The sequence below is a fragment of the Pelecanus crispus genome, chromosome 4 (assembly GCF_030463565.1).
Source record: "Pelecanus crispus isolate bPelCri1 chromosome 4, bPelCri1.pri, whole genome shotgun sequence".
NCBI classification, from domain to species: Eukaryota; Metazoa; Chordata; class Aves; order Pelecaniformes; family Pelecanidae; genus Pelecanus; species Pelecanus crispus.
Window position 1 is genome coordinate 7,148,741 of NC_134646.1, and position 13,656 is coordinate 7,162,396.

Genomic DNA, 13,656 nt, shown 5'->3' on the forward strand with positions numbered 1-13,656 from the left:
GGCACGACACGGAGAGCACCACCTTCGCTATGCAGCTGAAGACTGTTAGGTTCAGGGGTTAGCAGAGTTGCCCAAAAGTGGACTTCCCGCTACGAAAATTTGTCATAAAGCAAGAACCATCATGTCCACGAACCATGATTCTTCTGCACTGTCTTGCTTATCTAAACAGATACACGCCAACACCAAACAGGCATCGGGGAACTGGAAAGGCTTGTACGCCCCTGGCGCTGTCTTTTCATCAGTCGCTAGGTAGATGATTTCCCCGCTCACAGAGCGGGAACAGGAGGAAAGCAATGGGAATTCAGGAGAGGGGCACAAGGGGCACACCGAGAGGAAGACACTTTCAGGAGCTTCTCTGCTTTTGTCACTCATGAGCTCAGCTCTGTACAGCCGCATAGGATGGGGAAGAGTCAGGCTAACAGTCGATGCACAATGCTGCCTTTTGAAGGCACAGAGTGGGATTTCATTTATATCCTCTTTTCTGCTCCCTGCTTCTCGTTGCAGAGAGTTACAGGTAAGCAGAGAGTAACTAACAAGCAAAATAAAAGCTGCTCTGCCTTAGCTGAGAGGGCAGCCCGTTCAAGCGCCTGCCATCACATATGCACGCCGCCTGATGCTTCCATGCCAGCAAAAGCTGTTCTGATCCCAAGTTGTTGATCCCTGCACACCAGCTGGAGAGAACAAGGCTGCCAGCAGAGTGGCTCGGGTAAGCGTTCCCGGTGCCCCAAAACCAATTAAACTATCCCAGACCAGAACTACTTATGCTAAGCAGCTATGTTTTTCTGGTGGCGGTCACGCAGATTTTTTTACTGGCTGAACCATGATGGTTATAACCTCCAGCCTATAGGGGACAAAACCATGGCTGTGGTGTTACGTCTCCAAGAGCAGAGCCAGCCCTGGAAGGGACATTATTCTATTGCCTGATAATCTTTTAGCTAGAGTGCAGAGTACATGTGCCCCATGTTGCACACACCCCTATTATTTTGTCTGGGGCCTGCCTGGAGCTCGAGATTTTCTTTTTGGCCTGTAGGCCTGTGTTTCATTCCTGGCAGGCTGGAGGAAGGAGGACAGCATCCGTCTCGGTCTCATCCCAGCGGGGAGTCGGGGTGCGCGCCTGGAGCATGCGCCCCTCACCGGGAAGTTCCGCACTGCCAACAGACACCGAGCTCTGAGCCATCGTTTCTCAAAAGATCTCCAGTCGCACGCTAAAATAGTGGCTACCGTTGTCATTTTTCTCACCATGCAGCTAACTCTGTGCAGCTTTGTTTAATGATGTGCAACTTCACAGATATTCCACGCAGCTTTATGAAGAAAGGTAATACAAGTAGTTCACAGTGTAAAGCGGTAAATTGTGTGTTCAAATGAATGAAGCAGAGAAAGATGTCCTGCAGCTCTAACTAGGACTCTGGAAGTGTGAATACAGTTTGTGGCTTCCTCACAAATTTCCTCTGTAACTGTGCATCATGTCTGTGCTCTCATTTTCCACCTGTAAGATGATGCCCCTAATATTTTTCAGTTCTACTTCTTTGGTCCTACTTGTCCATTTTAGTAGTGCAAGTATGCCTGTGACAACAATCTATCCGAGTTCAGTACATTTGAAGTAGAAATAAACCCTCTTTTTCCCCGAAACCTCCATGCACCACTGTAATACTGATTCCTAATACTTGTCTCTGAATATTGCAGATACAGTCTCTTTCTTACCTTCATTTACTTCATCATTTTCTTTGTCCACTTGTGCTTTCAGGACATAACGTTTTATCAGTCTTTTCATTATTTGCTGCCAGATTAAAACAGTTATATAATCAGGTGAGCATATATAATTAAACACTACTCACTTTTCTTTCTTAACTATCTCCCTCACATCTGTGTAAGTGAAAGAATGAACAGCCCCAGATCAAGCAGTTGCCTCATGGACTTTTTTGGTGGCATGCCGAGATTCATCATTACAATAAAGCACATTGTTCATCCAATTACCTCTTATTTACAGAGCACCACAACTTTTTGTTGGGAACAGAACAACAGGAAAATACATCTAAACACATCTAATTTAGGCTTTAAGTAGCTTCAGAATAGGTCTACTCTTTGTTAAACTCAGTTCACATGTGAAAGGATGTGTAATAGTGAGAGATATTTACCTTTTAAAAAGAAAGTTGGGATTTTACAGTATGACAGTGCAATGTCAGCTGTAAAGGATTCATTAAGATTATATCTGTATTTTTATATGGTAACTGCCAGGGTTCCTTTTATGCACTAATATTCTTGTACTGTGTTACCATACCTAATCTCATGTAGCTCGCCTAACAGAATTCACACAGGTGGATTACACACCTTCAACATTTTCACTAGGGGAACAAGAGCTCTTATTTACTCTTTTATTTCTGAGCTGGAAAGACGACAGGAAGGTAATACCTGACAGACTCCTCTTACCAGAAAGGAGCATTCCCATCTGCAGGAATGTCGAATGCCACATCTCAGATCATGAGAAGAAAGGAAGGGGAAGTAATGCTAACATGTAATGCTAACCTAGTCAGCTCAATGCTTTCATATCCCTTCCCCAGGAATCCGTTTCAGACGTTTGCTTCTCACACTTTCCAAACTGGGACATCAAAGGGGGGGGGGTGGAATTCTAAGTTTTGTATGGGCTAGTTTTTTAAACGCTTCAAATAATGGGGCTTGAACAATATCTGTCTTTTTTCCAGTAGCATCCTGGAGTTCGACTTCTACAGGAGGTTTTCTGTATCCAGTGAAGGCAAAATGTACTTGAAACAAAATTCTGCTAGTACCTTCACACAGTTCTATTACTCAAAACAGTGACCACCATACATACTTACCTGATAGCGTGTTGGCTGATTGAGAATGCTGTTAAAACTGTGTGATTCAAAAACTCTGGAGTTCGACTGAGTGAAAAGGTTTAACTAGGAAGAAATAAGGCAAAATTAAAATATATTATGGAATTCACAGTTCAAATTCAGCTCCATTTTTTTTTCTTGGAGACATCTTGGGGATGACTCCATAGTCACTATATCAGAATATTATTTCCAAAAAAACCGAGATTGCCTTGACTTTTTTGTTGGGGGGGGATTTTTGGTTTTTATATTTTTTTTTTTAAACACTGATAATTTTAGCCATCCTGTTCACAGCACAGCTTCAAAGCAAATGTGCTTGCACAGCTGAGGAAATAATGAACTATGACCTGGAGGCAGGGATGAGTGGCCAGAGCAGGAGAGACTCTCTAAACTGGCTTTAACAAAGAGCTGTTGTGGATCTGCACTCTTAAGCATACTTTTAACTACAAATACATGCTCAAAACCAGTTCTGCTTAGTTGGAAGTGTTTTTCCAAAGCACAATTTTCAGGAATAATAATACATTTAGAAAAATGGTCATTGTTCAATTATTCGAGGATCGCAAAGCCATCAGATGCCAAATAATTCAAGATTTTTGTAGCAATGGGCTAGAAACAGAAGGGAAAAAAGCCACCTTGGACGAGATGGCTTTCTGACCAATGCAGAAGGTTTATTACTACCAAATCAGGGACCTGACTCTTCTCTCAGATAGACCTTTTTTACTTCACCCTCACCAGTGTATCCATAGAAGAAGGTTCAACCCCCTAATCTGCATCTGTCATTAATTTTCTGTCTGGCCAATTAAAAGTCACTGAATCAATGACAGCTGTGACTCAGACAGGATTTTAGTTCTTCAGTGACTTACTGTCAGAATGTAAGTACTGCTGTATGATACGTAAGCACTGATGTATGTTTTGTAATAAAAGTGTATCTTAGGGTGTTGAGGTTTCTTTGTTTTGTGTTTTTAAACGCATCTTCTGTACAGTGACTGGAGAGAACTAATGAAGCTCAGGCACTCGGAGCACTGGAGAGCAAAAGATGAGCAGTTAGTACCAAAAAACTGCTTCTAGCTAAACTGATTTAAATGGACATTTTTATAAGCATGTATCTACTTTCACTGCTGACAGAAAACTGGAGAAAACATTTTCTTTACTGAAGATTCAGTACCACCAACAGCTCAGAAGTCCTAGGCTCCAGAGAGATCTTTCAGAAAAGATGGCTAGACTTGACATTTCTGATAATTTACAGTAAAACAAATAAAAATTATTTTCAAGGTACTGCTTTGAGTCTTTGTAACACACAGGGCCTTGAGGCTAACTTATTAAAAAAAGCCACATGTATCCTCTTTAACCCATCTGTGCCCCAGTTTGCCGTCAGTAAAACAAGGGGAATTGTTATCTAATTCTCACAAGGGCATTGTGACACTGCATTCCATTAATATTTGTAAAGAACAGTTAGATACCCAAATTCAGAATGTCATGGAAGTGCTGAAGATTATTATTACCAACCCCCGCCCTCTTTCCTGTTGTCTTCTGTTGAGAACATAGCTTTTGACAGTAGGAAGTGAATATCATACTGACCACGCTTTATCCTTTTCCTGTCCTAGTGAAAGGAAAAGTTTTCTCTCCTTATCCTCCCCCCGCCTTGTTTTTTTTCTTTTTTTTTAAACCCTGAACTAAAATGGAGGCTGAAAGCATCTTTATTCAATATTTAGGTCTTTCCTTCTGGGAATTATCTGCATCTTTAAATACTGTTATTTTTGTTTTAATTGTGTTTTTCCAGTCATTGGACCTTGCTGTCCTAAGCAAATTTACAGCTATGTTCTGGTTTTATGCAGTATGTTTAGGCAGTCTGAAATACAGATCTATGAATATAAATGCTTGACTAATTACCGTTCTATCATCAGAAGCACAGATTATACCCTAAAACTTAAAGAAAAGCAGAATGCTGGAATGGACACACAATTAATTCTTCATTGCCATGAAAAGATTTCAGTACCTACCCTAGATTTGGAATTGCCCATTCCCATTTCAATGTCCTTCTGCAGTCGTCTCCTCCTGCACTTAGAAAAATTAATGATCCTCATGATGAAATAGAAAAAAGATTTGGGGCTTGGTACAAGACTGAATGGTGGAGGTAATGTTTTTCCATCATCAAAATACGATAACCAAAGTTTAGAACGAGCAAACTTCCACTCTACATCACTGTCATCCTGTGTTAAGATATAAAAACAGGTATGTGCTTTGTTTTTATGAAATGCAAAACTTCTTCCAAATGAAAATTCTTTTAAATATCGACCTTTTCTGCTTTTACATAAAATGTTTTTGCTAGCTAGTAAGACTCACAGTAGTTCTGCAAAAATGGAACCACTTTATCAAGTCTATTTTAACTAAATTTCAGCTGTCTCTTTATGGCAACACCTCATTGACAATACTTCGTTAGAGCATGCGAACCATTTAAACCAGTGTTATTTTTGCACTGACTGAAAGCCAACATATAAACTCCTTGCTATTTAAAGTGGAACGTTTTTGGTTTTTTCAAGTCCTGTTTTTCTCATTAAAGTGGTCACATGAATTTGGTACTTGCACAAGTGACGAATTATTAGCTTCAGTGCAGACATGGCTTAAAATGGTAGTACTCACAGCTTTTTACATAACCCTGAGAAATAACTCTGATTTATAATGCAGTACAGAAAATACAAACACTGTCGTCACAAAGAACTCGTGTTAAAAACTGACAAACTGATTTTGTCCTAATACATTCTTACTGAAGTATTCCAAAGGTGAAAAGTTTGTTTGTTTACTCCAAAGGTGAAAAGTTTGTTTATTATAACTAGTTTTCTCCTGCTGAATTCCCTGACATTTCCCAGAAGTCACTGAAAATACTGGAAACTACATATCCATTTGTACACTTTGTCTTAGATAATGTTTTTTTTCCTGCTAGTGTGGGTGTGTACCTGTGTCTATGTGAATGTAGTACTCTCTGAATAATATCCGCATGATCTGGAAAACTGGCACTATAAATATACTTTTACTTTCATTTCAGCAACTTACGATTTATTTTTAAAACCCAAGTATCTTCTCTATTTTAAATTTTCTCAATTTTTTATTGGAGTTGGATGCTACATGCTCTAATTAATTATCTTTAAAAATGGAGATACTTTGTCATCATAATGACATTCAAATAAAGTATCTCTCTTTTAATAAGAAATGCAGCCAATAACTTTGTGTGAAATTCAAGTATTCATTCAACTGAGACATTTGGCAGATTTTGAGAAATACTGCCACTGTGTTTTCAGGGCATATGGCAAAGCTCAGTAAACCTAGAATCAAGTTTTAATATTGTACCTAAAGTGGAAAAAAGCACGTATTACAAACAAAGCATGTAAGCATTGCGAAGCGTGACTCAGTCACCACAATCTTGAGGATAAGCACCTGTATCATACTCCGCATACAGAGGCATATAAATGTAATAAACTATGTCCACTTATCACTGCTGTGCATAAGTGTCTAGCTCCTGCACATTTAGCTAAAAAGTTTGAGGATTGGAACTAAAAACCAGATTGCTATTAAACAACACATCAAAAACCATTTAATCCATATCCTAACAATGTCAAAGATTGAAGTGCACTACATTAAGGAAACATGCAATAAGCATCCTAAGGGAACTGGGAATGAACCACCCATGTCTAAAATGTTATGCCTAGTAACTTTGTTTTCTACTTTACAGCAGTTTTCATGTGAATTTTACTTTAGATTTTAAGATTTCTGAATGAATGACATCTTCTTAGATGCATATATGTGGCACAAGATGAACTACTTGTTCAGATCCTGTAAGGTTCTGCAGCTTGTCTGGATTGTTAGATAAAGTCAGTCCTAGAAACAAGGTATTTCTTGTGATCTCCTTTACCGAGGTAATCTCTTCACTGTACTTTTGCATATCAAGATGCGCTCATTGAAATAATTTCTAGTAATTCTGCCCTTTTTCAACATAACAAAAGAGAACAACTTGAGAACAGAACCCACCTCAATTTCTTGATATGAACTGTTGATCATAGCAATCAGCATGTTGAGCAGAACTACCACCATCGTTACATTGTATATGCCATAAAGAACATAACCGATGTTCTCTATGAACTTATGATCATATTTGAGGACAACAGAGGTTACTTCAGACAAGCCAAATATTGACCAAAATAAGGTCTTGAAACTTTCTTCCACTCTGTAGGAAAAAAAAGAGGAAGGCATTATTACTAACTACACAAATAAATATATAAGTTGTGTTCACAGTAAGTGATAAACAGTCTCAAGTAATTTGTCTGTGAACCAGGTTTGTAGAGCACTGATCAAAACAACAAACGTGCAAGAAAATATTTTTCACAGTATGTTCCATTTCTCCACTGTGCTCCACCTATTCATCACAGATGATATAGTTGTAATAACACAGGCAAACAGTCCAGGAATTAGAGAGGTATTGTATTTCCAGGGTTTGAGATGAAGCATATTCTCATCTCATTATTTTCCAGCCTAACTCTGCAGGGGGCAGACCTTCCCTGTCCTAATAAAGCTAAAAAAGGGGCCGATGGGAAGGAAACTGCTGCACTCCTTCCAGAGCTTCTGATTAAACCTTCCATTAGGAAGGGTGCACTCAGAAGTGGGTAGCAGCAGGTTCAGCAGCTTCAGACAAACCAAACAGATTCCATGGGATTTGTTGAAGACGTGCTGAAACCAGTAGGAGCCAGGCACTTCACTGGGAGGCAGGCACCTAGATACCCTTAGGGCTCTGGGTCCAGAACCCACTGCCTCTATGCTCTAGTCTCCAGCCCATGGTCAGGGCAATTCCCGAGGAACTGAGCTGCCAAGGGCTCGCGCGCAGCCGCCAGACAGCTCTTCAAGCCTTCAGGGCCTTTGAGAGTGGATCCTCTTCAAGCACTCCTCCTCATGCTGCCATTCCTCTTTCCACTCAGGAAGCATTGCTACTGGTTGACTTGCCATGCAGGCAGGACGCAGCGCACTGCAAAGCTCTATCCTGCCTCACTGAGAGGTGGGCTAATGAATTTGAGCTGAGAGATCTTGATATTCAACAAAAATTTTGATGTGCCTTCCATTGTACCCTACAGAATTTACTGGAAATTACTTCTTCCTCCATGTTGCCAAAAAGTGAACCAACAGGCAGCTGTATTTTAATAAGCATAACTAAAATATGCCAGTAAACATATCTTGAATTACCTGTTTTAACACTGATAAATGATTTTTAAATGCAAATAAGTGAATGGATGTATAGTCTAGTAAAATAACACCGCTGTTTAAGAAATAAATATTAAGAAGCATTCAAATAGTATGCATACCTGATATCAAATACTGTAACAATAGCATTATTATATTTCATTATTTATCTAAAGAAAAGACAATGAGTAAGAATAAGTGCAAAAATCAGGCTCAAATTAAGGAGACGTCATGGAATCAGCTACATGAAAATATAGCAGTTTTTACAGAAGTCACGTCTTCTGCAGAAAGATGGGAGAAGAGGAAAATTTCTGAATTTCACCATCCTGTGGAATTACTTCTGGTTTGGAACATCCTAAATATTTATCACTTCCAGCATCACCTTGTTTCAGGAAATAAAAAAAAACCCAAGCAAACAAAAGACTTTGGAGATCATAGCAAGCAATCTCATTGCATGAAGAGAGACTTATAACTACTGTTCTTCTGTACTCATGTGACTAACAATAATAAGCAGTTATCATGTAGATTGTAAACCTGGATCTAAAAGAGTCCAGTGCAGTTTATAGATTTGTTTCAGTACTGGTCTAAGAGAGAAACATGCTATCTGCAGAAACATTATCTCCGTTTCTCAAGAAATTAAAATTAGGAGGCCTATTATTGACATCTAGGCTAAATCTCTCTGTATATCACTTTCCACGTTGCTTTTGGAAAATGTCATTCAGAAGAAATCAGTAATATTTTCTTGCAATTGATTTTTCACAAGTCTGCATGATTAACATAATATAGAGGTTAAATTACTTTAGACTGCAATAAAAGCTTCCGTTATACAAGCAGGAAAGAATTGGTCTTTTGTATTCAGCTTTCTCAGGTTCCGAGATACCCGATTTCCCACCAACTTCAACTGTCTTCAGGTTAATGCTAGGAGACAGCATACAATACCTTGCAGATTTTTGTTACCTTAGTGAAAAACTAGAAAAGTTTCATACTGGCTTTTTAATTATACATAACTTCATACTTACGTTGTAAAGGCTGGGTTTAGTTTAGCTCCAAGGTAGTAGGAATACAGTATGAACATTCCAATCATAAATGCAAGAAATACCATAATAAAAAGGACCATAAACTTGAAGATGTCCTTAACAGTCCTTCCAAGTGAAATCTGCAAGGGCCCAAAACTCTCATTTGCAGGCAGGATATATGCAATCCGAGAAAAGCTAAGAACAACAGCAATTGCATAAAGGCCTTCAGATATTATCTGAGGATCAGATGGGAGCCATTTATCTCTAGCTGGAAGATATGAAATATAGGGGTAAATATAAGGAGTTACTCATTTATCACAATGTTTAAAAATAAATCTTGATAGAATTTTCCATGAACATGTCTGAATTTGGTTGAGAGAAATATTTGGAGAGTCTAGTAGTTGCTACTCTATTCCTATTTCCTTTAAATCACAAACCACGAATATAAGTTACATTACCTTTTGCTAGAAGAAAAACTGTAGTTGAAGAAACATGACATTTTCTTCTACAGTTTGCATTTTAACCTAAACTACGTAACAATAAATAATTCCTTATTGCTTTTCTTAACACGACTGTACTATTAACTACCTTAATAAGCACTATGCTAGAGCCAGGAATTTATTCATATTTTGTGTTTTATTGATGGAAAGTTAATAGTGTTGGTTGATGAACAATTTCATTTGTTAATCACACCAAGCTTTTGCCATTGTTACAAGTTCAGGATATAACCTAATTCCTATTGAAATCATGAAGATTTTTGCCATTTACCTCAACAGAAGTAGGATTGTGGTTTTTACACACAGTATGCACAGAAACAATTGAGTTATATATAAATTCATAAATTGTTTATTACGTGAATTAAGGCACCATCTTAGCCAAATACCACTGAGTTAAAGTGTGTTTCATATCAAAATATCACGTGTTTCTAAGTGTGTATTTACATATGTAAAAATTCACATTGATATAGCCATTAATGTAAATAACAAAACCAAGTCTGCTATTATAATATGCTGAAGTGCATAAAGTATATGCTAAAATACACCATCAGCAAATACAGCCTTTGCTGGTGTTGCAAATAGAGATTCAACACAACTTTAATTACAATTTCTGCACTGCAATAACTGTTTAGTACTTTTATTCTGTTTGAACAGATCTTTACTGGGTCCAGCATCCTTCCTTTATCATGAAATGCTGACAGATCTTTATGAGTATGAATGACTGTATCAAACAACTGAACCAAACCAAAAAAAATTCACATCAAAATTTTCTCTCTTGTGCATGAAGCCAAGAATAAAATATAGCTTGCAAATATTTAAAATCAAGAGGGTCAAATTTAGCTCTAGGATAAACATAACAAATCCATGGACAGCTGCATTTGAACTGATTTTGTCCGTATGCCTATTGTTTAGTTTTAATATATTAGCAAACTTATTTGTCAAATTAGCATCATAACAGCTATTGTTTATATAGTATAGGAACAAAAATACTGAGGCAGAAATGGTTAGACAATGCTATGAACACAAACACATGCAAATATTCGTTTTAAGGCTTTGAAATGCTAGTGCATCCTACCAGTGTTTTCTATGTTCAGTTCTGTGTTGCAGAAAAGTTAAACTCACCATAAGTAAAATACTCTATTTCTGGAGGAAGCGTGACCTCGGAGAGGTCATTCTCCTCAATGTAGTTGTCCACATATTGTTGTGCTTTTGTGGCCTGCAGGAATGCCAGAAGCCTCGCTGTGAAAGCGGCAATGAAAATGGACAGCATCCCAAAATCCAAAACGTTCCATAACTGCAAAATATATTCCCTGGGTCCTTCCAGCCACAGCTCTTTGCATTCTGACCACATCATACCTGCAACAAGAAATTACAAAAACATAGCAACATTGGCCAAATTCTTTTCCTTTAAATTCTCTGCATTCTCCCATTTCATGAAACCAGGTGGTACCAGTGGAGAAAAAATTCACTTATTTGCAGTGTCACAGCATCAACATACACCTTGAGTAAGGCTCTCTTGGGCTTCAACAGGGTTGATCAAATGGCAAGGTATTAATTGGTATGTTAGGATAAAGCTCAGACATCTCCACATAGGGTAGTGTAGAGCCATGACTTTGCAGTGGAGGTATTATGGCCTAACAACCTAACAGTATGCTGTACTTCTAAAGAAGGAAAAATGTTAAGTGTGGAAAAAGAACTCCCCTAATTTCCTTACCATTTATGTAAAACACTTCTAAAGCAGAAGGATTAATTTTTACAGAGGACCACAACTACCCAACTACACAGATGACAAATATAAAGGGCACAATTATACTACTGGTTCTCCACTTTACAGAATAAGATGCTTTTCAGCATAGAAAGCGGAACTTGGCTATGTGTACTTCAGTTTTCTTACTCAAGCTTCTCCTCAGAAATTCATTTAAGTGGAATTAATCCAGATCACAGCCTCATCATAACCCAGAGATGTAGTTGTTAGGAATCAAGACTTTTTCTTCCTTCAAAAAAGTTTCTTGTGGGGAATAAAAACAAAAAACAAAACAACAAAACCACAACCCCACAACTTTTTTTCTTGTTTCCCTGGCTGGGTAATTCAGAGGGGGTGCTGCTACCATCCCAACCATACGCACAGCAGCCACGCACTGGATTAGCTTGAGGCTGGCTGTCTCTGAGTGCCCAAGAAATTTCTCACAGTGACTGAATCCTAGAGGCCACCAAAATCTCAGTCCTTGCCTTCTGTCAAATCAAGAGTCTGCTCCCCACAAGTACATGCTGGGACTACCAAAAGGCAGCATACAAGGGATATGCATCTCCCTACCCTAACATAGTTTAAGATAAAGCAGCGCTTAAACCAGGAGATACAGGCGATTCAAAAGGCAGAGCGAGGCACGTTCACGTAGCAGCCACAGTAACACCTCCTTTCTCTTCCACAGCCTGTAAAAGCTGAGAGTGCCACATTATCATGTGGCTAACTGACGTTTTGCTACGTAAAGCACCTGACTTTGATGCAATGCTAGAAAATGGCATTTTCTGCCATAAAGAGTTTCAAACAGGCTGACAGCTGATCAGGTTTTGTGGAGGGAAGGGGGCAGAGAAAAAAAAAAAACAACCAACCAAACAAAAAAAAGGTAATGAGAACTGACTCATTAGCCCCTTGACACTGGTAGAAACCATGGTTTCCCCAAATGCTACCTAGGCAGCAATGCCATGTAAGCACTGATGTGCTAGCACGTTAACACTGAGCAGTAGGAACTCCTCAGTGTCTGGCACGTACAGCAGCATAGGCTTCCTGGTACTATTTAAGAAAACCGCTTCAGTAAAGTGTAACTTCTGTGGTCATCTCTTCAGCAAACCTGTGTTCCTGTTACAAATGCCAGAATTACCAAACAGTGCTGTAATCAGCAAACATAATTTTACCCCATGCCACAAGAGGGGGCAGCACAGAGATGCTTTGATGCTTTCACCCGTTCTAATGCACTGTTACCTACAAGGTTTATTCTAACTGCATAGCAGCTGGAGCAAAGGTTTGGGACCTGGGCTTCTCTCCTTTCTTTTAGGATTTATAGCTGCAGGAAAAGAGTTGACATAAAGATGAAGGGGCAATATACCTACCAAGTACCCATACCATGATCAACATTTCTGTCCAGGTGAACTGGGTAGTCTTCACCCTGAAGATCTGCTTAGGGTAATCAGTAACAGTGACATTCGGTAGCGTTGTTATACCTTCAAATCTGTCTGAAGCATTAAACACCAGCAGGCCTAGGAAAATAATGAAGGATGCTGCATGTGCCACAAATTTCATAAATGGGCTTCGAAGAATTCTTCCAAGCTGCAAAGGCAGAATGAAAGCAGTCACTCAGTTTTCTCAGAGAAACAAACTCTTTCATCAGGCATTCCAGAAGCATAAATGGGCACTCAGAGCTCAGGACAGTCTGAAACCTCATTTTTAAAGGATACTCTTCCAAGTGCACTGAACTGTGATGCTTTACCATTTCTGACAAAAGTCTCCCAAAGGCAGCCTCATGGAGTATGTTGTCCTGCTAGTGAGTGTTAATGCTATTCCATAAACTCTAGATGGCAGTGTTTGAGGGGAAACTCTCCAAGGAATTACAAACATACAATGGCTGTGACCAGAAAGAGTTTGATCTAATACCCACAGATACCAATGCGGGGGCGGGGTGGGGGGGAGGGCAGAAGCAAGCCTTTGGAAAATAAATAAATAAATAAATAAATAAATACCATCTCCAAGCAGCAAGATGCTTTCCCTACCAACAAGACCGTACTATTAGCTTGTCTACGACTGTAGCTCTAGGAAAAATTACAGATTCATCTTCTCATCTCTGGCTACTGTACTCCATCCACAGAATACACGTTCAGAGCTGTAAGTGCGTGCCAAATAAATAACCTGTGTCTACTAAAAATAATGACTGTTCCATTACAATGGACTAGGAAGGACAAGATCAGAAATATTACTATTTTCAAATAAATTCAGACGACTTCATTCACATCTGCACCTGGAAGAAGGTGCAGCAACAGCAGAGGCAGTCCGTCTGTACCAGAAGGGAGGACCGGCTGCCT

The 13,656-nt window shown here is 39.0% G+C and overlaps 1 protein-coding gene across 6 annotated transcripts in view; it reads right to left on the reverse strand.

Moving 5' to 3' along the window:
- The window catches only part of TRPC3 (transient receptor potential cation channel subfamily C member 3), a 46,913-nt gene that overhangs the window by 1,667 nt on the left and 31,590 nt on the right, over positions 1-13,656 (reverse strand). For all 6 annotated transcript variants that reach the window (XR_012831026.1, XM_075709856.1, XM_075709851.1 and 3 more), the window contains exons 5-11: positions 12,691-12,907; positions 10,705-10,938; positions 9,089-9,353; positions 6,870-7,065; positions 4,847-5,056; positions 2,832-2,915; positions 1,702-1,777 (exon numbers count right to left, since the gene is read on the reverse strand). Coding sequence is in view for 5 of the 6 variants with exons in the window: in XM_075709856.1 (XP_075565971.1) it covers positions 1,702-1,777; positions 2,832-2,915; positions 4,847-5,056; positions 6,870-7,065; positions 9,089-9,353; positions 10,705-10,938; positions 12,691-12,907 (1,282 nt within the window). In the remaining variant the exon portion in view is untranslated. The remainder of the gene's footprint in view (positions 1-1,701; positions 1,778-2,831; positions 2,916-4,846; positions 5,057-6,869; positions 7,066-9,088; positions 9,354-10,704; positions 10,939-12,690; positions 12,908-13,656) is intronic.